The sequence below is a fragment of the Labeo rohita genome, chromosome 7, assembly GCF_022985175.1.
Source record: "Labeo rohita strain BAU-BD-2019 chromosome 7, IGBB_LRoh.1.0, whole genome shotgun sequence".
Classification (NCBI taxonomy): Eukaryota; Metazoa; Chordata; class Actinopteri; order Cypriniformes; family Cyprinidae; genus Labeo; species Labeo rohita.
The window spans coordinates 23,599,547-23,623,488 of record NC_066875.1 but is presented as its reverse complement, the minus strand read 5'-3'; the positions used below and the strand labels follow the sequence as shown (position 1 = coordinate 23,623,488).

Genomic DNA, 23,942 nt, shown 5'->3' with positions numbered 1-23,942 from the left:
TCATCTTCAAAACACAAATTAAGATATTTTTGATTAAATCCAAGAGCTTTCTGACCCGGCATAGATAGAAACGCAACTACCACACTCAAGGCCCAGAAAGGTAGTAAGGACATCTTTAAAATAGTCCATGTGACATAAGAGGTTTAAATAATTTTATAAAGCTAGGTGCTTGAAGAAAACTAAAATACTGACTTTATTCAACAGCTTCTGCTCTTCTGTTTCAGTCTCTGCTGCAAAGATATTTTGAAGAATTTTGAAGAACTAAAAACAGTTGTTGGTCCCCAATGACTTCCACAGTAGGGAAAGAAATACTATGCAAGTCAATGGGGACCAACAACTGTTTGATTACCAGCATTCTTAAAAATATCCTCTTTTATGTTCAACATAAGAAAGAAACTCATACAGGTTTGGAACGACATGAGGGTGAGTAAATGATGACGAAATTTTCATTTTCGGGAGAACTATCACTTTAATCATTATTTTACTAAATACTTAGCTATGCTGGTATGATAATGAATGCATTAAGTAATGTTAACAAACTGAACCAAGTTGAAAGTGTTACTAAGCAAAAACAAAACAAAAAATAAAATATAAATATAAAAAGTACATGGGTGTGCAAACCTAATCCCAATAGCGTCTATAAACACTTTGAAATGAGGACAACAACCAGTGTCGGGCAAGTTACTCTGAAAATGTAATTAAATTACGGATTACTGATTACTCCTTTGGAAAGTAATCAAATTACTGTTCTGATTACTTTATTTCAAAAGTAATTAGTTACATTACTTGTTGCATTACTTTTTGTACATCCACGAAATTTACGTGAAATAGTTAACTTGTTAACAGCATAAACGCTCCAACAAAATATTTTATTCTATTGCATCCTGCACAAACATGAGTCTCTGCCCGCCCGCGTCCACAGCCGCACCCGCCCTCGCCCATCAAGTCTTGTACCGCTCAAGTCTTGTACTCTCTGTTGCGTCGAGTCCAGTGCCAGTGGATTAGAGACCACTCTCGCTGGACTCGACGCAACAGAGAGCAACTTTCCTCTCTCCATGTTCACAGGCGCTTTCCAGTCAAAGTAGTTCTCAGGTAAAGGACACTGCGTGCTAGCCAACACCCATTTTATAATCTACATGATAAATCACATTCTGTCGGCAATGATGTAACGCAGCGGTAACGCATGCTTGTAACTATACTCTAATTACTAATTTGGAAATTATAACACGTTAAATTACTCTGTTACTAAAAAAATAATCAAATTACAGTAACGCGTTACAAAGTAATGTGTTACTGCCCAACACTGTTCTTCGGATGGGCAAGCCCTTCTAAATCTCCACCAACAGCTGTCAGGTAATTAGTATTGATTCAATAATTGAGGCCTGGCTGCTATTGCTATTGGTCAGAGAGTAGAAGGTCATCTATGGTCAGCACTGCTCCTGGGAGCACAGGATCCGAGATGGGGTCTTGTGTTAGCTTGCTTGTGTGTACCATTTTTTTTTTCAGAGCAGCACATGCTTTCTGAGCTGTATGGGACTGGTGCCCTTTTATCAGGGCTCTATTCAATGCTCTTAGATGAGCCCTTTAAAGCTTTCATGGGTGTCACATTTGCATTTGGCTTTTGATCTGACTGATATTTCGCTCAGGAGTCTATGCCACTGTGCAATTTAGTGTAGGAAGAAAGGAAAACTTTTTTCCCAACAGCATTAATGTATATGCACATATTTTATGAACGTCGATTCAGAATCTATAATGACATTTTTCCAATTCTAATAAATGGTGGAAGTCAGCATAATGTTTTTTGATATAAGAAATACTGCACTAATAGATCTGCCTTACTGCATGTAGTGTACTCACAGCATGTATGTGATGACACCAACACTCCACATGTCTGTAGGAAATGACACAAAGTCATAGTTGACAACTTCTGGTGCCAGAAACTCTGGGGTTCCAAAGTTGACCTTCAGCTTTTCTCTGGGTCTATACCTGGTGGAAGGAACAGACACATTATGCAGATGAGTCTTTGGATTTTGTATCATACCCACATTCACTAACTAATAATTCATTCAACAAACCCTGACAATAATAATACCAGGTCAGCCAGGAACGTGGATGTTTTTTAATTAGCTGAACTTCAAGGACCAAATAACAAAGACTGCCCAATTATGTATTACTGCACTCTACAACGGAAAATCAGAAAACGCAGACCCTTTCTATCTGAGTCTATTTGTACGTCAAACCTCAAATGATCCCAGTTGCAGCCCACAAAAGTTCAGTCCAACGATGTTTGTGTAATAATAGTCACTGGATCTGTACTCTCTACCTCCACTCACATCTACAAATTTGTGTTTCTTTCAGAAATCTTAGGTGAGTTTGTGAGTGGAATCCCATGGCGACCTCACAAAGAGGCTCAAAATCACTTTCCCCAAAATTCACATTCACTGTACCTCAGGGGTAGAATGATCTTCCCTCTCCGCTTTCAGAAAACACAAATCCCCTGTGAGAACTTGACTCATTCTGTACTTACGTTAAAAAAGCTCTACTTTTCTCTTTCTGTTATTCCACAGAGTCTCACCTAGCTCTGTACTGTTTTTTTGTACTTCTCTGAGTAGTTCTAGCACTTTGTATTGTGCTATTTCTAAAGTTACTGTCTCTGCAGCATGCCTAACTTTTGTTGTAGTGTTTCTCGCAAAAGTCGTTTTGGATAAAAGTGTCTACTAAATGAAAAAAAATGAAAATCACAGACAGTTTCTTGGTTACACATGAAGATTCATAAATTAGACAAAATGAAAAGTTTAGTAAGTTTTACACGGTGCATTTCGATGACATTGTAATGACTCTGACTGTTATAATGCTTTCGAACTTTAAAGCTTAAAGGAGGCATCAGATGCCCATTTTCCACAAGTTGGTATGACTCTTTAGGGTCTTCATGAAATGTCTGCAAAAGGTTCATGAAACCGCAGACTATTTTTTGTGAGATTAAAGCAGAGGTGTTTGTATTGCACATCATATATGACAATGTTAGCATCCGTTAATTTTAATTGTTAGAGAAAACTGGTTAATTTTGAGCTTTTTTGCTCTATTTTCATCTTCCGGGTTTAAAATCTACATTGTGCTGACGTCACAGTTTGTGACATGGCAATGGACTAGTACTTCGATGATGCGTCGGTGACTCATAATTATTCATGAGGCTGTGTGTTCTTATCCTATTAGACAACGCTTCACCTAATTATTCATGACAGCGCATGTTGATTTGCTTGGGAGCGAAATGAAACTGTCTGAACCATCTGAACCCGAAGTTGACTCTCTCCCCTCTTCCCCCTCCGCTCCACAGCGCACCACTCCCACTTTGGCAGCATTTTTCAAAACTGTGGTGAGAACTAACCAGTGCTGAAACAGGGGGGTTTCATGACCCTTTAAAATTCCTCAATGGACATGTAAAACAACACCCTTTTTACCTTGTCAAAAACAGCTCTGTTCACAGACCCCATTTCAGTGAATGTCTCTTTAAATGATAATGAGTTCTGCTCACTCCACCCCTCTCTTCTGTTTTTTGGTGTATTCAGTGACGTGTTACCATGAAAAACAAAACAAATTCACTGCGAGAAAATGAAGATTCTTATGTTTACTTTTTACTTCCAACTACAATATCTGCATTGCTTATGAGACAGTGTTGTCGCTACAGCTGCTCGAGTGCAGAGAAAATTGTGGACAGCGAACAAGTGTTGAGGGTGGAAATATGCTAGTACAGGACTGTCCATCAGTGTTTGTGGGCGGGGCCTGAGCAGTATGACATCATACTACTCCGAAAATTAAAACGGCTTGACAATTGAGGCTGTTTAGGTTTTCTGGGGAATTAAAAGAAAAAAGGAGTGAATGGATTTTTCTCATTATAGTACAGTGGTGTGAATCAGAAGACTTGATGTCTGCTAAAATACATTATTATACACTTTAAGTGTGAAATTAGGGAAATAATTATGTAAGGCAGAGAAAAGCGCTTCTTTTGTATATATATATATATATATATATATATATATATATATATATAAATCATGTTAGTATTTATAAGCATACTTTTTAATAATAAGAGAATTTATTGGGATCTGCTTACTTACTTTCTGGCGAGACCAAAGTCAATGATCTTGATCTGATTCCCTGTGCTGCTCACACATAAGATATTTTCAGGCTATATTGCAGAAAATAAAAAAAATTATGTGTTAATTAAGATATAATAAGATTTTAACAGATTCAGACTGATTATGAATACTAAAACACTAACAACAACACCCGACTCAAGTATTGTTCACGCCAAGAATAACTATAAAGATAACTATAACGATAACTACATTAATGTCCACACCAATTTAAGTAATAATTGTGGTAATTGTATGTGTGCTGCTGTATTTTGTCATCTGCTGCTTAAAATCCTTGAGCTCTTTAAAGCAAGATTTTTTTTTATCATTCATCAACTAAAAAAAGTTTTAAACCTAATTCCAACATTATCATTCTTTTTTAAATTTAGAATAATTTTTAATATTTTTATCATTATGGTTATTATCCTTGGTGTGAACAGACTTACTTTTACATAAGCAAATTTATGTAGATTGGTAATACATATGGACTGCATTCCGTATTCCAATAAACAACATGTTAACAGCAACACAAGGCACAAGTCCCTTGGCAGTATGCTAATTAAAATGTACGACATTCAGACTGCTAATGTTGACACACATGGGTGATTCATTGGTGGCTTTTTCCATAGAGACAGCCGACACTATGCAGCGCTAATACCGTCAGTATCACATTATAACATTCAGTGCTGCCTGTGGGGTTTACCTTAAGATCTAAATGGAGAATGTACTGCTGGTGAAGGTACTGAACCCCCTCACAAATCTGCCTGGTAAACACAATGGCATCCAGCTCCGTCAGGTGGTAATTCTCATCAATGATTCGTTCAAACAATTCACCACCCTCCACACTGAAATAACAAACCATGGAAAGATATTTTAAAATGAACCATCTCAAATTTACTTCTCTCTTTTAGTCCTGTCTGTTTGGTCATGCCTATTGACATTAAGTGGCTTAAGCCATGTGGGTGCAAAAATTATTTTAATGCTAAAGCCAGTGGGACCTTTATACAAAAATATCCATCTCCCAAAAGCCCTCATCATTTATAGTTGTGTCTTGTATTACAAATATTAATATTCACACCCAAAAATTCATCATTCAATTAAAAGCTTTTGTTTGCCAATTCAGTAGCATCAAAAACATAAATTAAATCTGTGAACAAGGCAGGAAGATGACACACCATCGTGGCTGTGTAAAGTGGCAAGTGTGGGAGCTCTATGTTCCTGCGACAGAATGTGAGGACAAGGCCAGGAGAGAAAATTTGCTTTGCAAATGAGGCCTGATGAATACTGTACAAAGCCAAGCTAGAATTAATATTTAGAACAATATTTACTATATACAGCTGAGGTTAATAGTTTATATACACCTTGCAGAATGTTCACAGAGGGATCATACAAAATGCAAGTTATTTTTTATTTAATACTGACCTGAATAAGATATTTCATATAAAAGATGTTTACATACAGTCCAAAAGAGAAAATAATAGTTGAATTTATACAAATGACCCTGTTTGAAAGTTTACGTACGCTTGATTCTTAATACTGTGTTGTTACCTGAATGATCCACAGCTGTGTTTTTTTGTTTAGTGATAGTTGTTCATGAGTCCCTTGCTCGCCTGAACAGTTAAACTGCCTACTGTTCTTCAGAAAAATCTTTCAGGTCCCACAAATTCTTTGGTTTTTCAGGATTTTTGTGTATTTGAACCCTTTCCAACAATGACTGTATGACTGTAAGATCATCTTTTTACACTGAGGACAACTGAGGGACTCATATGCAACTATTACAGAAGGTTCAAACACTCACTTCAGAAGGAAACATGATGCATTAAGAGCCAGGGGGGTGAAAACTTTTTGAATTTATAAGATCAGGGTAATATTTTGTCTTTTGCAAAACATTTTTTTTTTTTGCAAAAGTATTTTCTGTAGCTTCTGAAGGGCAGTACTAAATGAAAAAAATATATATATTTAGGCAAAATAAGAAAAATGTACACATCTTCATTCTGTTCTAAAGTTTACACCCCTGGCTCTTAATGCATAATTTTTCCTTCTGAAGCATCAGTGAGCATTTGAACCTTCTGTAATAGTTGCATATGAATCCCTCAGTTGTCCTCAGTGTGAAAACATGTATATCAAATCATACAAAATCATACAAAAGAAAATCATACATTTCTCTTGTGGACTATATGTAAATGTCTTTTATGTGAAATATCTTATTCAGTTCAGTACTAAATAAAAAATAACATGCATTTTGTATGATCTCTCTTATTTTGGTAAAATGAACATTTTGCAGATTCTGCAAGGTGTATGTAAAGTTTTGACCTCAACTGTATGTGCATATTTTAAAATAAGCCGTATATATATCAATGAACCTTTCTAGTACACTGGGATGTACTTACTATTCCATAATGAGCGTGAGATTTGTTCGAGACTCAAAAGCATCATACAGCTGAATCAAATTTGCATGGTTTAACTGGTTCATCACTCCAATCTCATTCTTCACTTCATCCTGGAATGAAAGCACAAAAAAGTAACATAATAATAATAAAAATGCCAAAGCAAATAAATGATCATTTGCAATGCATTTCTTTTTCAAACAGCTGTCTAAAGCCTATATTTTAAGCTTTTGAAAAGGTGTTGTTATACTCTCCAAAGGATGATAGCAGCACTGTTAAAAATTAGGTCATTTGCAAGAGAGAAGCTATTTCAGAATTTAAATTGCGCAGTTAAATTGCTGGAAGTGGATTTACAATGATTGCACAGGGTAGCAAAAACAAGCATTTAAACAGTTCCCGAAATGGGGGCTTGACAGCCGTTGCCAACCCTGTAATTGTCTGCCCTAGTTATTCTGGCTCTTCCTGTCCGCAATTCTGTGGACTGACCCAGGAAAAGCATTCAATTATTTCATACGAAGCTACTCGCCCTCTCTCTCTGGCATACTTTGGAGCCAACGGCACAGGCTGGAGAATGGAACATCAAGTTGTCACTAGGAAGGAGCATTTCGAAATTCAAATGTTTCCAGGAATGCTGCTTCAAGAGATTGAGTGTACTTACACTGTACGTGATTGTGTGTCGACTTCTTTTGCTCTTTTGACATTTGTGTCAAATGGCGGGAATTAAAACTTGAGAGAGTGAAAATGATCTTGCCCATTCCTGACTGATTGCTCTCTAATGATGGCAACTGACAGAACACAGGGCAGAGAACGGCATTGCACTGAGGGCAAGTGCTTATGACAGAAGAGCTGTCATTAGATGTAATTAGTGGCACTTGTTGAAGATTGGAGGATGTCGGGAAGAGATGAAAGTATATGTGCAAAGATTTTTGTATTTCACATTACACAAAAACAGCTCAGTGTTTAGAGCGCTTTATAAATATTACATGCTTTTCTGCATGGATGTATGCTTTTTTTAATGCAGATCCTGGAAACAACACGCTTCCATATCCTCGAGGGACCATGGGTGTTATTATGTTATTTGCGAGAGCATGTGTGAATGTGTGCACATTTTTTCATATGCTCATATGCGCAGAACTGTCAGTGGTTGTCAAGGAAATGTTCTCATAAAGCAGCCTAACAGGAACAGAGTGACGGACAGATTGGAGTGGGAGGGGAGAGAAAAAGAGAGAGAAAAAGGGGGGTAAACATTTTTGAAACGCTAATGGTTTATGCATGTTTTGTACTCACCCTCTCTTTCATTCCCCGCACTTTTATGATCTTAGCAGCCAGCGTAAGACCTGACGACAATTCAGCACACTTGTGTACCTGTCCGAAACGACCTCTGCAACAACACACAGATTTCATTTCATGGATTATGGAAATCATTTCAACCTTTGTGAAAGTTATCTGTCACTATTTGCTGTTTTTCCTCTCGCTCTGTATTTACTTGCTGTGTCTCCATGGGGTGAGATATCATGTTTGTGTCAAGATGGCGGCTACTGCTGGCGGAAAATAAGCTCCATGCAAACAGACCTGCTCAACACCTGCCAAAAATAAACTCTGCCGATGATGAGTCAAAAAAACAAGCCAGTGATTATTTGTGGCGTATGTGGACTGAGAGGTGGAGAGGGGTCCAAATGAGCCCTTGTCTACGTGTACCAGTCATTCAGCTAGTGCTGTATGTTCCACTGGCAGTGCCCGCATGCTTATCTGCCAGTCATGGAGAAAGAGTAACCCCCTACACTTAATATCTGTTGCAGGGTTGTCATCATGTCAGACATAGCTGGGCAAATACTATATATACAGATAGTGCCAAGAGAAAAATGTTAGCCAGTATCAGACTCATCTTGTTTTCAAAAAAAAAACAAAAAACTATTACATTGTTCTAGTGTTTGTAAACGAAATATATATATGTATGTATGTATATTTGTATATATTTCATGTATAAACATTGGAAAAATACATTTTATAAGTTATGACATCCCCATCCTGTCCTTTGTGGATGGACTCATGTTGTTCCAGTCCAAACCTGTAAGACTTTATTTTTTTGTGGAACTTCTTTTTTTCTCCATACAATGGAAGTCAGTGGTAACCAAAACTTATATATATATAGTCTTGTTCCCAGCATTTGCCAAAATATCTTTTTTATGTTCCACAGAGGATAAAAAGTCATACATGGTTTGGAATGACAAGAGGGTGATTCATTTTTGGATGAACTATCTTTGTAACACTTGGACTCACCCGCCAAGCAGCTCATCAGGTTTGACGGCGTAATATGCGTTCATGGGAACCTGCTTGGCACTGACGATGCGATGCTCAAATGGGGCTGGAAGAGGTGGACTGTCATCTAGAAAACAAATATCAGCATGCTAAGAGACTTCCGCAAATACAAATACAGGCTGTACCATGGTGACATGATGAACGCTGACGTCTAAAGCACTGTTTGCACAGTTTTCACACGGACGTTTGACAAACTATAATCTGCTTATTTATAATTACAAGTAATGAATAGGATTTTAAGTTGATTTACAAAAATTACTTTCTAAATTTTGCTTTGTAAACATTGTTGTCAAATGATGTTTACTGGTTGCCAGAGCCACTGTTCATCATGTCTCCACCATTTGCTGGTGTCGTTTGGCTGGTGTCCTTTTTAGAGAATCAAAAACATACTGTAGTTCAACTCCAAGAAGAATTTTTTAGAGAATTCCAAACATATATCACAGAGTAAATTTAAAAAGTATGTAAGTTTAAAATAATGTCATACATTTTACTGCACTACATTTCGTAAATAAAAGTTGTTTGTTTTACCTTTAATACTTAAGAACATTAAAATGCAGTACTTTCTTGCAAATCTTTGAATTACTTTTACTTGAGTAGAAGTAAGAAAGTAATAGATTTCTAATGTAATTAAGTATTAAACGATATTTAATATGAAACATAGTGCAGTAAAAAGTACAATATCATGCTTTGGAATGTTGTGAAGTAAAGTTTTCTAAAGAAAAACACTCTGATAAAGTACAGACACTTGAAAAGTGTTTTTCAGCAGAATAAAAATACTTCACTACTGTCTGCCTCTGGTAATCTCCAACAAATGACTCATGAGACGATTCTTTTAGTAAATCTAAAATATAGGCTTACATTACACATCCAAGATGTTCATGTATTTTCTTCTTCATTTGAAAAGAAATGAAGGTTTCTGAGGAAAACATTCCAGGATTTTTCCCCATATAGTGGACTTCAATGGGGATCAACGGGTTGATGGTCCAAATTGCAGTTTCAATGGAAGGGCTCTAATGATCCCAGCTAAGGAAAAAGGGCCTTATCTAGCAAAGCGATCAGTCATTTTCTTTACAAAATTAAAAATGTGTATACATTTTAACCACAAATGCACAATGTCTTGCACTAGCTGGACTTCACGCATTATGTAATCAGGTTGGAAAACGTCACGTGTGATGGAACGGAAGTACCGACCCAGTTTTTACAAAGCAAACGTACAAAGTCAAACGCCTTTAACAAAAAAAGCTAAAACAACGTTGGACGATTTTGAAGTTGGATGAGAAAATTAAAAAATGAAATTAGTTTTTCACCCTACCCTACCTTCTTGAACCGAAGCACACTAATGAAGAACCAACCGTGTGTGACCCTTCTAATGTGATTACAAATTGTGTGCATTCGTAGATGTGCACTGCAGGGCTAGTGCAAGATGAGCATTTGTGGTTAAAAAGTATATACATTTTTATTTATTAGAATATAACTGATCATTTCGCTAGATAAGACCCTTATTCCTTGGCTGGGATTGTGTAAAGCCCTTGGATTGAAACTGCAATTTCAACCCGCTGATCCCCAGTGAAGTCCACTATATGGAGAAAAATCCTGGAATGTTTTGCTCAAAAACCTTAATTTCTTTTCAACTGAAGAAAGAAAGACATGAATGTCTTGGATGACATGAGGGTGAATAAATTATCAGGAAATTTTTATTCAGGAGTAAACTAATTCAATGGAACCATTAAAAATCTCGATTCATACATTTTTTTCCACAATCCCCATCCCTAGCTAGTGAGGGTTTATCAACACAGTACCACCTCAAGAAATGAATTTTGTCAGCTGGCGGTAACACAACGTGAACTCACCAATGACCAGTAGCTGTGACTCAGATTTTTTAAGAGGTGATGATTTTGCTTTTCCTCCCTCAACAACGGCTGTTTTTTGTGGACTCGTAGCCACACAGTTCTTTATTGCCTCAGACTCCAAAATCTCCTCAATAGTTTCATTCTCAATTTTCTTGCCAGCTGGTTCAGATTCTGTTTTTCTCTCATCATCTTTTGAAACAGGTGTTACTTTCTCCACAATCTCTTTATGTTGTGACTTGACCTTTGCATCCTTGTTGACAGGCTCTTTGGTGTAGAGCAGAGGTTTGTGAGGAACATTCTTCTCTAGTTGCTGTTGTCCAGGAACTGATGGTTTCAACGAGGTCTCATCACCAACCTGTAAAACCTCAACCTCTGGCTTCACTTGTTGTTCTGTAACTATTGACTCAAGCAAAGCCTTAACACCAACCTGTGAAGCATCTGCCTGTTCAAGAGCCCTGTGAATAATCAAAAGAACAACATTTGATGTGCTCTTCATTTACATTTCAAAGTTACGTATGTGAGATTGTGATATATGCAATCAATTCAAAGATACATATGCAATGGGAATCAAGAAATAGCACATAAGTAGCTTTATACTGAGCTTGTTGTCTATGGTATATTATGTGGCTGCACATGAGAGGCTACTGTGAACAACAGCAAACCCAACAGCAGCATAAGGTCCTTAATTGGAATGTTTTGAATAAAACCAAATGGCCTAAAACTCATAATGCCTGGCAACATCCATTCAGTCACTAGTTACAAATGCCGCATAGTGTAATCTCAAGACCTTGGCCATTAGTCTAATGAATTATGCTTGCCGGCAAACACAACATAGCCTATTATTTGAGGCAGACGGTCTTTTGTGCCTCAGTGCAAAACACACAGCTAACACATTTAAAATACAGAGCTCTTGGAATTGCATTATCAGCACTCTGCCTTTTAAAACTCTTATGACAGATGAGAAAAACAAGACTGTACGTTGCACCTTTAGGATACCACAAGGACTGGAGTATTGCTGTTCTCGATGACAGTTATATTTATTTTATGGTCCGTTCAGAGGTGTTATTATGAGCATTATTCACTGAAAATGAGCAGATGTTACATTTTTCATTAGTATTATTTTATATTTTAACTTCTGTGATGATTGTTCTGGCCACTTTAGCAGGGTTAATTACAGTCCTCCATAAATGTGAGGTCTCTAATCTTCTACATAGTTCTTATCTGTTGGAGAAAAGTGTAAAAAAAAAAAAAAGTGCATTATAGCATTAGTGCTCTTCACTGACATCAACTGCTGTGTAATTATCTCCAAAGGTGGCCAATGACAATGTTCGGTCTGCCGTTATAACCTGTTTCCTTTATAGCCCATAGTAATTTTGACACTTTTTGATGCTATAGTCTTAGGAAAACCTGCATATCTTTGACAACATCCCTTTTAAAATTCAACATGGGAGGAAAATGAGCAACGTTTTGCTTTGAACCTTAAAAAATGGCAGCAATCTGTAAGAATATCTCACCTCTCTTGCTGAAGAGTTAAATCCTTTTCCACTTTAGTTGTTGTCACAGTGACACATTCAGCATTAGCTGGCGCGGCGGCTGAGCTGTCTGTTTCTTGTTTGGGTGCATAATAAATGTCATTCTCCTCAGCCTCCAGCTGGACTGCAGGAGCAAATGTCTGGACCAGTTTAGGAGCTCTGCTTTTCACTGTGACCTCCTTGGCCTTTCTTAAGGCTTTGGAGGTTTCTCCTGTACTAACTAGTATCAGAGGTTCACTTTCTCCTGTAAGAGCTTCAGGAGATGGTAGGCTGCTGGGACCAGTGGGATCAGTGACCTGTGGCTGCTGGAGTTCAGTCTCAGCTGTGTTTTGCAAAATCATACATTAAAATTCATGCAGGAAGGGCTCTAACATATAATTTCTTCACAGGCTGTCTCTTTAATATAAACATTTCTAGTCCATAATTTGCTGAAGATATATTTTATTCATACCTGAAATTACTTCTTTAACCTCCTTTGAAGTCTGTGTGCTCTGGTGGCAGAAACTGTTGTTTGGTTTAATGCTGTTGTCATCTGGTTTGTTTTTCTGTGGATCCAAATGCAGATACATTACACTTTTGTTGGATTTTATGCAGTACTGAATGTTTAAAACAATTATTTCATTTTGCCAGCTTTCTTCTAATTGCTGAAACAGACATGTACATTTTGTAGACAATAATAGCATACAATTAAAACAATAAAACCTAGAGAGCATTTCACTCAAACTTTGGATTTGATGCTTTTTTGGATTTACTTTCATGTATTTGGTAAAGTTAGGTACTTTTATGAGTAATTACATCATGAGATCTTTAAACATGAAGTGGGTGTGTGAATTTTAACAATGCATGATGCTTTTGTTGATTATTGTGAGTCGTTATTGTAATAGTCAACCTGTTTACAGAATGGCACTTCACATAGCTTCATGTTCGTCACACGGCTCAGAGGGGATTTGTGACAAAACATTCCATTTTGTGTTTTTTGGCATTTGATGCATGAAATGTTCAGTATAATTACACTGTTTGACAACAGATCTGCTTATTACACACAGTGTGGAAGGCTCCATTTTCTAGCGCTAACTACTGCACAATTTCGCTTGGATCCAAAAGCATTTTCACTTTATAATTATGAAAGAGATGCAGTCTTCAATTAACAATATAGCATCTGTCAATGTACAACCACTCTGGTTAAAAAGAAATGGAATAAGACCTCTAACAAGCGGTTCTGAGAGCATTGTTAGAGGAAATTTCATATTTATACATACTAAACATAAAAAAAGAATCAAAATTCCCTTGATCTTTTGATATGTAAGATCTTTTGATCTTATGATATGTACCATAAAAAACATCCTGTAAGTTTCAGAACCCAAAAAATTCTTATATGCCAAAATGACAGGTTGTGTAATGTGCCACTTTATGATGTAATGGTGTGGTTAAACACCGCCTCCGATTCTACATTGCTGTCTGTTTAGCCCCGCCCACCAATTCTACATTACTGCCTGTTTAGCCACGCCCACCGATTCTACATCGCTGTCAGTTTAGCCCCGCCCACAGATTGTAATGAGAGAGGCAGATGCAGGTCTATACAAAAACCAAAAACGATAAAGATGGCTCCGAAAACAATAAGACGCTGTGCAGTGTCAAGTTGTGAAAAAACTTACATTGCCTTCCTTCTGATACCAACATTAGGAAAGACTGGATGAACTTTATTTTTAAAAAAGATCAAGACTGCATCATTAAGAACTGGGTTCTTTGTTCACTTCATTTGACCTCAGATTCATTTACAAACAAGGCACAATTCGACGCAGGATTTTCAGAAATATTGAAACTAAAAGACAATGCTGTGCCGACTATATTGGATCCAACAGTAATGTTGCACCACACAATTGTGAGTAGCTGTTTTTATTACATGGTCACTATTTTTGTCTGTTTTGTCACTATTTTGCTTTGTCTGTTATTACAGATCGTTTGATATGTACTGAGTATTGATGCGTTTTTAACCTAAATCATAGCAGCATCCATCTACGAAAAACTGCAAAACTGTTAGTCAATTATAGCAGTGGGTATCTACAATTCGCCATACCTATTCAAACAGAGCGTTTCGACGAGGGGGTCAAAACAGGACAGAAAAATATCATATTACATCCAAATTACGCTTTTTTGATGTATAAATCTTGATAACAATATAAGTGGACCTCAGAGAAAAGTACAATAAAAAGACAGTTCATGACCCTTTTAAAATATGTGTGATAAAGGTTTGCGTTTAAGCTGTGGCTTTGCTAATTGCAAAACTGGGGTAACATATACTCAGTCGCCATCAGCTCACTCACATATCCACTCTAGGAATGTGAAACACGAGGCCCGTTCAGACTCATCATAGATAAAATAACAACCTTGGCAAAAGGTTAGATTGGTCGTAAACGTAACAAGCTCACTAGCAAGAATAGATCAGCCAACAAATTAAATGGTAGAGAACACAATGGGTAGAAAAACAAAAGATACACAAACAACTGTGACAACTGTAAATTTACTTTAGTTACTATGAAATTTACTTTAGTTACTATGAATTAAAAAAAAAAGGGGGGGGTGTTCTGTTCAGTTTGTTGTATTTTGACCATTGTAAATGCACTAGCATGAACTACTCCATCATATTCTATCATGCTACTCAAATTAAGGTATCTTATGAACAGTAAAGACGACCTGACAACTGCTGTGTATTTCAACTTAATTAATGATAACATGCATAATGCATATAGTTATTGTAAGGATCTAATGCAATAGCCTAAAGGAAAAAAAAAAGAATTCTAAACATTATGTTCAGTTCTTAGTGAGCTCCTTTAAAAAGAAACAATCAATATCACATTAAGTATTACATCAACTTCACATTTGGCTGTTTTGAATGTGTCCTCATTTTCAGGGACAGCTCTAGCTGTAGTAAACAACTTGAAAGCAAACAGCTCAGATTTCACCTCATTTTACATTATCTGCTCTGTTACATAACCTCTGTGTTCTTCTCTTTGGAACAGAGATTTCGGATAACCAGGATCTTACTAACCTCTTCCTCGACCCTGTCCAGAAGGCCTTGTTTCCTCCAAGGCACCACACCATTGAGGATGAACTCCACTATCTTTGAGTTACGGAAAGCATCTCCCACATACCCAAACACTTTCTCCAGAATGGACAAAGAACTTTCCATGCTTTCAATCTTCTTTCTCTGTTGCTGGCTCTCGTGCTTGAGATTGTGAAGCAGATCCACAGTTTCACCACAAAGCGATCTGACCTCAGTCAGCAGAGGAAGTTTGTTGCTCTCTCGTTGACCATTCTTGATCACGTTTATTTCTTGAGCCCCCTGCTTGTGCTGCATAAGACTCCTTTCTAGCGCTTCCATGCCTTGACACAAAGAAGTCAGCTTGTGAAGCACCTCTGTCTGGGTACGTTCGATCTGTTCCACCTTCCCTTCCAGGGAATTTAACTTGACCTCCACATTGCTCAGGCTGCCTATCAGAGTTGGACTCTGCTTCTTGACAGTCCCAGATGGAGTTCCAGAATTTTCCAGCCTGCTGCCTTCATACATTTTGGCAATACAGGTGGCCAGAGTTGCCTGTTTACTCATGGCTGGCCCCGGTCACATGCACTGAGAAAATGTGGAAAAAGAGGAAGCCCCACTGATCCCTCCGCACCCTGTATCAGTTCCCCCGTGGTCTCTATGTTTGTCTGAGGTATTGTGTGCCTCTCACAAAACAGACAGCTTAGACAAACCCTGTTGTTGGTATGTGCCAGAGACATGACACCTCTTAAATAAACACCTCCATTGGGTATCTTATCTCTCCACTTCTATTTTCCTCCCCCTCCTCTCTCTCTCTCTCTCTCTCTATTCTACTTACTCTGGGTCAGACCTTTTTATATGACCTAGCGGGCCGTGGTGATTGCCAAAGTTCCAGCGGTCTCTTGACGTCACCAAAACATTTAAATTTTCCTCAGCAGATACTGCTGACAGGTGAGCACGCAAGGAATGACCTCTGTAAATGGGCAGTCATTAGCGGAAAGAAACATCAAATCTCACTCTCGTGTTCTCTCTCATGTTTTCTTTTTTAATTAATCGATACACAGTTGCAGTCATTGTCCTTTGAGATTCAACCACTGGATCCACCCTACACCAGCTTATATATCATCTACAACACCCTGCTCATTGGAACGTGACGTGACATTGGCTGACATTTTAAGTAAAAATAAACCTCTGAAGACACTGGTATGACAATGAATGACATGCTACAACTGTCTTTCTCTCACTTCATCTGGAATTCAACCATGGTTAATCCTGGGTCTTTCCATGAGCTGAATCATTAAAACAAATTATAAATGCTACCAAACATCATGAACAGAAATTAAATCATTTTATGAAGCATACAGGAAAAGTTCATGCAAAATATAAAATATCTACTACCCACGTCTATTACTAATTTTTGTTATTTCATGCATTACATTTAATCAAAAATGCAGAAGTTTAAATAAAGAATTTTTACTTTTTTATTTATATAGGTTAATATTAATTTCTGCATATTCATTTATAGAGTGTTTTCACTACGTGTCATCAATCGGCCATATTGATGGCACAGAGTGTAAGCAATGCAACTGAACTGAACGAAACTCACATATTTATTGCTGCTGAAAATAATGAATTATTAAATTATTGGTTAACTGTTAATTATTGTCATGTTTTGGGTTGTACTAATCAGTCGGACCGGGAAAAACATTTGGAGTACTATAGACTGCCAAAAGTTATAACAAATCAAGGAGAAGAGTGCAAAAAAATGTTTGAGTAACAAAAGGCATTTGTGGTTGGCCAAACTGATCCAGAAAGAATCTTGACAACATTCGTATTCGTCAATTTTTGGTCAGGTAGGTGAAATATTAAGCTAATATCTTAATTAATACTCCTCATATGTATCCTTACCACCTATTAACTTTAGTTTGCCAAAACATAGTGCTCTTTCCTGCTTACTAAGTCCTTCTCTGTATGATTTAGCAGCTTTCACGCGCTTTTCCATGGTTTAGACAGCATAATTTAGCAGAACAACATACTCATTAGTACTGTACGTTAACCATGCAGTTCATGCTGTTTACATCCGAGTATCTCCAATATGGCTGCGCATCCGGGTAACTGACCAAACGCTGACAATAGTGCAAACCCTCTACAACATTTTAAGTTGTATAAATCAACATTAGCTGATGTATTATAAGCAGACATGAATTAGCAATCAGCTATCCAACTGTTTCCGAGGGGTGCTACTGTAAAAAAGAACGTGGGTACAACTTCCGGTGAGGTGGCAGTAGTAGTATACCAATGGTATTTTGTGTGCTAATTAGTGAGAGGCTAAGTGTTTTTCGGATCATTGTTTACTTTGTAAAGTTGCAAAACTTTATGAGAGATGTGGTTACAGTGCTCAGGGACAACATGTGCTGTTCGTAGCTGTGCTCCCAAATCATTAGCAAGATTGGATCGTTAAACCGTGAATGATGTAGTAATGTGACATTTGAAATGAGGCATCAGAGCTTGTGTTAAGGGGGGGTGCCAGATGAACCCTCGATTTGAGGCTTGTGTTGTTAAAGGGGTCATCGGATGCTAAGTTCACTTTTTCATGTTTGAACATTAATGTGTGTTGGCAGTGTATGTACAAATCTACCCTATAATGATAAAAATCCATGCAGTGGTTTTTAATTAATCTGTAAAAATAATATCCCCTTTTTCAAATCGAGCCATTCTCAGATGCCTGTCGGTGTGCCGTCACACTGACAGAGGCCGCTCCCACGATAGTTGATTGACATGAGCTCTTACCACAGATCAGCTGTAACAGTCCAGTAACTTTCCATGTTTCGATGCCAGAGCAGGGGTGTAAGTTAGACAAGAATATCTCCGATTGAGCGATTGAGGTGTTGTGTTGCTGGATGTAATAATGAACATAGTGTTTGTCATTTACTCCCGATATCTGAGCCACTGAAGATGCAGTAGATTACATTTGTTTGTGAATGGAATGCGCCTCCCAATCTACATATATCCGTCTATGTTCGTGCGAATCATTCGTGATCCAGCTTCACTTACAGCAGAACTGAGTATAAGCGTTTTTTATGAATCTTTGCGATCGCCTTTCCTTATAACGTGGTAGTTAGGAAGTTTAGCGGCTAAACGCGGCTAAATGTGGCTAATGTAAACAAGACCGTCACTCCACAGAGAGAGAAGAGAGGGGCGGGGCGAGCAGAGCTCATTTGCATTTAAAGGAATAATCCCTTAGAATGAGATGATTTTTGCAGAGCTGATTTTGACAAGGTAAAAAGGGTGTTGTTTTACAATTGAGAATTTTTAATCAAAGTATATTAGAGACTTTTCATTAAGACCCTAAAGAATCATATCAACTTGTGGAAAATGGGCATCCGATGACCCCTTTAACGTAGAAATCATGCAACAGGTGACAAACGAAGCCTCACCAGTTCCGTGCGCGATTCACTTGTGTGTCGGTTCGAACCCCCAGACCTTACTTGTTAATTTATATTTTCATACAAGTAATATGAAAAGTACAGATTATTTCAGGAAAATTAAATATTTGCCATATGCACTTCATGTGTCTTCTATTACATCATATTTATCAGAGACAGGAATTCAACAAACAAACACATACACTGTTAGACTTATATTTGTGCACGTCACGAGTCGATCTGTGGAATATGTGGTGAATGTTTTGTCTGAAGGTGTTTCTTTCACAGGCTTTCCCCCAATAGTATTTGGCTGCTTTATTCTTTTACTAACCACCAGATTGCGCTGTTTTCGACACACTCAAGCTTTGAATCTTTTCCCGAAACAGTCAGAGGAAAATGTCAGTGCTTCACGAAGCTTCATTTGCACATCATACTGTCAACTGTTGAATGAATGTCACGTCCCACTTGTTTACTTCGAACCGGAACATACTCCCACTTTTGACGCAAGGCCTAGGAAACTTGTGGATAGAGTGTTTTCAAGTTACATCATCAATCCGGATGTCGGCCACTGTGGCGGCACTGAACGTAAACAAAGCCATTGAACTGAACAGAACTCGTGTATGGGCTTGGTGAAAAAACTAAGAAACGAAAGTATTATATACTATATAATATACAAACGTTATATTAACCGTGCAGTCAGTGCTGCTGTTTACATATGAGTATTGCGGCTATGGCCGTGCGTCCGGCGAGGTTGGTACAAACCCTCCGAGTAACCGATGAGTGGCACATGAAGGATTCTAACTTCCATTTTGGTGCTTTCGTGTTCCGGTTTCCGTAGAAATAAAAGTTAAAACGGGGTAAAACAAAAAAAAAAAAGGTAGACTGAATTTAAACTTCTCTTGCTGGAGTCGGGCAAGACTTCTGCAGAAAAAGGTGGATAGCAGATTCATATGACACATAAATTAACATAGAAAAACTAAATGCTACCCTATTTTAATGACCTATTAACTATTAGGTTTTAATTGCATTATTAAAAACACAATATGTATGATTTTTTTATTCAAATATACAAAAAACCACTAGAACAGTGTTATATATCTTGTTGACTTGTGTACTTAACTTACATTATTCCAGTTGTTTCCAAGAATGTTTAAATCCACAGAAATAAGAAATTTTAAATAGTGTCTTGTTCCAAAATCGCGTTTTAACTAAACATTCCACACACGTCTAGTGTGATAAAACAGCGTTGCTTTACCTCACATACACATGACCGGAAAGAGCAGAAAGGGTCGACTGTGGTATAATAAAAGCTCGCTGCTTTGAGCCCTGTGTCGCGTTTGTCTCGCATTACCAATAGCTGCAGCATCCTCAGCCCCACCCTGTTTCAAACTACAGTGAACTTAATTAATATTTAATACATTAGCCCATCCATGAACATGATTTCTGCCCGAGTCCTATCGGATTGCATACGCTGTCATGAAACTTAGGGCTGGGAGTCGATTCCAAAAAGAATCGATTCCGAGGCGCTGGGAATCGAGAGTCGAGAGTCGAGTCAAAGTTTGGAATCGATCCCATCAAGGGGAATCGACTCTCCATTCATAGCCGTTTTCAGTTCAACAAAGCTTAACTATGAGAGAACTTAACTATTTACTTAGCTTAACTATTTAGGAGAACTCTTAGCGGTAAGATCAAATGTTTTGTGAATACGAGCCCTGCTCCTGACATATATTACGTGATTCTGAAGCGTTGCGCATTATAACCAATGGACCCTTTTCACAAGCCTGTGATGACGCGTTTTAACGGCCATTATCATCATCATCATAAATCCTTTAAAGTTTTTTTATATTTTGATTTTTAAAAACATGTATGTACATTTATAACACTATACTTTGTGTTATATCACATTTTCATCAAGTTACAAAAAATCTAGTTAACGCTATGCGTGGGTGTGTCTAATGCCACGTCTATGGGAGGGACGCTAAATTTGACATTGTTCTCTCTTCTGACTGCCGATATCAGTCTAGCTCAATTTTTTCCTTTGATTGAAAGTCGCGAAAACACTATCGTGTAGTTTTTCTTTTGCTATTTGAGCAAATGGAAATGCAAAAAAATATATTTGTGGTACTCTCCCATTCACTGCTCTCGGATTTTACCCAACTATGACGACTTCCGCTATGAGAAACCCGGAAATGTGAGAAAGGTCCATAAACGCATGAACACTGCTGCATTGTGGGCTATGACTAATTTCATGTGCAAGGCACACAAAATTACAATTTAAATGCAGAAAAGTATCAGAATTTTTTAAAAATAAAGCTTTATATTATGATTAGGCTACTTTTCTAAGACCTTTATATCCTACAGTCATGGCGAAAGTAGGTTCCTCCACTCTATAAAAAAACAAGAATCGAAAAGAATTGAAAACAACAGTGAGGAATCGATTCTTGGAATCGAATCTCATCGATTCCAGAAACAGGAATCAGAATCGGACTCTATTCCAAAATTTTCGGAATCAAAGAGCCCTAATGAAACTACACCTTTTTTCTCTTTTCTTAGTTTGTTTTTAATATGCGCCCTCTAGTCGCGAAAATGACATACTGTGCCTTTACTAAAAGGAACGTCAAAACAAACGAACAAAACTTGCTTTATTTAGCCTAGCATATAGTAGCACATCAAATAACAAGGTCATGGGTTTGATTCCCAGTGCAACAAAGGATAAAATATATAGCTTGAATGCAATGTGAGTTGCTTGGGTTAAAATTGGATACTAAATATATAAGACACCTCAAATAAAAGGAGCATTTAGAGAGGCCTGGAAGGAACCTTGAACTCTCTGGATGTTCTGTCCATAATGTCAGTGTCCCATGTGTAAGCCAGGGACTTTCTGTCTGTATCCTTCTGTCTGTATCCACAGCTTTCTGCTATGTTCAGATGCCAAAACACAATACTCACAATATAGTATAACCTTATTATGCAACGGAGATAGAGGCCAGGGTCAGGACAACCACAGGAATGTGGCTCCATGCTGACTATTTAGTGGTGGTGGGGAGAAGTTATTACAAGCTGGCACAACACAAGCAACTCAATTTCCAATGCACAACAGAACTCGGGCCAGTAAGATAGCAAACATCACTGGGAAAGAATATCTCTTTGGCAAAGATAAGCATAACTTTAACAGTGCTTAATATATTAAAACCTCTTTGATCTCTGATATTCATTTAAAATGTCACAAACAAGTTGAGTACACAGTGTGCATTAACAGGGGAAATGCAGATCTGCTGCTAAACTGCTGTAGTTCTGGTATACCTGATAAAGATGATATGGCATTAAAGGGGCTCTGTTAATGGAAGTATGCTGTTGTCCATAGAAGTGCTTAGCCTTGCCCTCTCTGAAGGGAATGTTTGCACTGCAGTCTCCTTTCTGTGCCCTCATATATATGATTGACATGGCAGGGACCCTTTGTGTTAAAGGTTGAAAGAGCAGAAGAATCTGTATCCTACTTCGACCTCCGACAAAAGCACTCAGGGTGATGGTGTGTAAATGTGATGTTAAACCCATTACGCCTCAGACTATTCAATAATAATTCATTTCGAGTGCTATAAAGTGTTGAGATCAATTAAAATTCAATCAGACGTCATCTATTTAATAGCCTGAACTAAATATGCTTACTCAAAATAAATTGTTTTTCTTCTTCACTCACCCACACAAGCTAATTCCCTTTTCATGTTTCATCTTTGTTCTGAGAAAAGAGATGAGATTGTGCTGTCTAATGTACAACATATTTAAAATTGTTCAATGTGCAATTTGTAAAAAGGCTGAAAGGGTGCCAGTGTCGAAACATGTAAAGCAATTTGCAAAACAATGCTGAGATGATTTGCCAAAAAAGAGCACTACAACCAGGAAAGCTTAAGAAAGAAGCTTATAAATTATCAAAGTAAGCAGATAAAGTAATTAAAGTAATCACATATTCTCAATGTGTGAGGTAATGGCAACCCTGAACATGTTTATTAGTACAAAAAACAAAAAAAAAAAGAACAACCTTCTCCTTAAAATTACAAATCACTTGAATCAAAAGAGGCTTACATATGCAAACAAAAATGTGAGTCTCAAATGAATATCCACACAGATAACAGAGTTTAAAAATATTTATTTGGCCTACACAAATACATAAATAAGAATAACCTAAAAGCACAGCCTCTTTAAAGTAGCTGCATATTTTTATAGCATATACACTACCACTCAAAAGTTTTTGAACAGTAAGACTTTTAATGTTTTAAAAGAAGTCCCTTCTGCTCACCAAGCCTGCATTAATTTGATTGAAAGTACAGCAAAAACAGTAACATTTTTAAATAGTTTTACAATTTAAAATAGCTGTTGTCTATTTGATGTAATTTATTCCTGTTATCAAAGCTAAATTTAAAGCATCATTACTCCAGTCTTCAGTGTCACATGAAATCATTCTAATATGCTGATTTGCTGCTTTTATTATTATCAACTTTTAAAACTATTGAGTAATTTTTTCAGGATTCTATATGTATATATTTACATATATACATATATATATATAGTAAAAAATGTTTTCTGTAAGTACTGATCTTACCGTGAATTTGCGTATATGTTCCGACACGCTGAATCCACCTGTGCTGAGAAGTGGTGATCTGTAATAAAAGGTCCCCATCATGCATTGCCCACTGTCTTGTCCCAGGTTAGTAGGACTCAGTGTACTCCATTCCCAACGTGGGCTGCCACGAGTAACTAATATTCCCCAGACCTGGACTCTCAGGGTTCTGTAACATTCTGGAGTGGACAGATCCCCCTTAAACACTAACTATCTTATCACTTTCAGTCCGTTTACTGGGTACGCGCCCCCCGTCAGCACGGCAGTGGGCCCAGAAAGCACTTCCTGCTCAGAGATAACAGCTGCCTGAGATTAGTGTGAGTATGCTGGAAATGCGAGTGTCCTGTTTTATTAATAGGTCTCAGATTTGTCTTTTTGTTTTGGGACCATCCCTATGGGAAATCTTCCACTGTACGGAGCCAGCATGGATGGAGGGATGGTGATATGATGAGGATGCTGGAGGTCAGACCAGATTTCAGTTTCTCGTCTGCTGTTGCAGGAGATTAGGAGGAGAGACTGTGTGTGCTTAGACTTGTAAGGGATCTGATCTCACGCGCTGACCCAATTTAAGACGAATGCGTCAGCCGCGCTCAGATGTGGCATTGAGTAGCTAGCCTAAGTCCTGCCTGATAAGGAATCTT

General features: G+C 37.7%; 1 protein-coding gene across 2 annotated transcripts in view; it reads right to left on the bottom strand.

Annotated features, from left to right (window-relative positions):
* Positions 1–23,703, bottom strand: part of mylk3 (myosin light chain kinase 3) — a 28,134-nt gene extending 4,431 nt beyond the window's left edge. Inside the window, exons 1-10 of one of the 2 annotated variants that reach the window (XM_051115797.1) lie at positions 23,284–23,703; positions 12,673–12,766; positions 12,204–12,543; positions 10,690–11,144; positions 8,801–8,906; positions 7,808–7,901; positions 6,524–6,633; positions 4,837–4,978; positions 4,116–4,186; positions 1,858–1,986 (exon numbers count right to left, since the gene is read on the bottom strand). In XM_051115797.1, coding sequence (XP_050971754.1) covers positions 1,858–1,986; positions 4,116–4,186; positions 4,837–4,978; positions 6,524–6,633; positions 7,808–7,901; positions 8,801–8,906; positions 10,690–11,144; positions 12,204–12,543; positions 12,673–12,766; positions 23,284–23,364 — 1,622 coding nt within the window. In that variant the 5' untranslated portion in view covers positions 23,365–23,703. Of the gene's footprint in view, positions 1–1,857; positions 1,987–4,115; positions 4,187–4,836; positions 4,979–6,523; positions 6,634–7,807; positions 7,902–8,800; positions 8,907–10,689; positions 11,145–12,203; positions 12,544–12,672; positions 12,767–15,270; positions 16,056–23,283 lie in introns of those variants that run through there. The other variant, XM_051115795.1, reaches the window with a different exon arrangement.
* Positions 23,704–23,942: the final 239 nt, after the last annotated feature.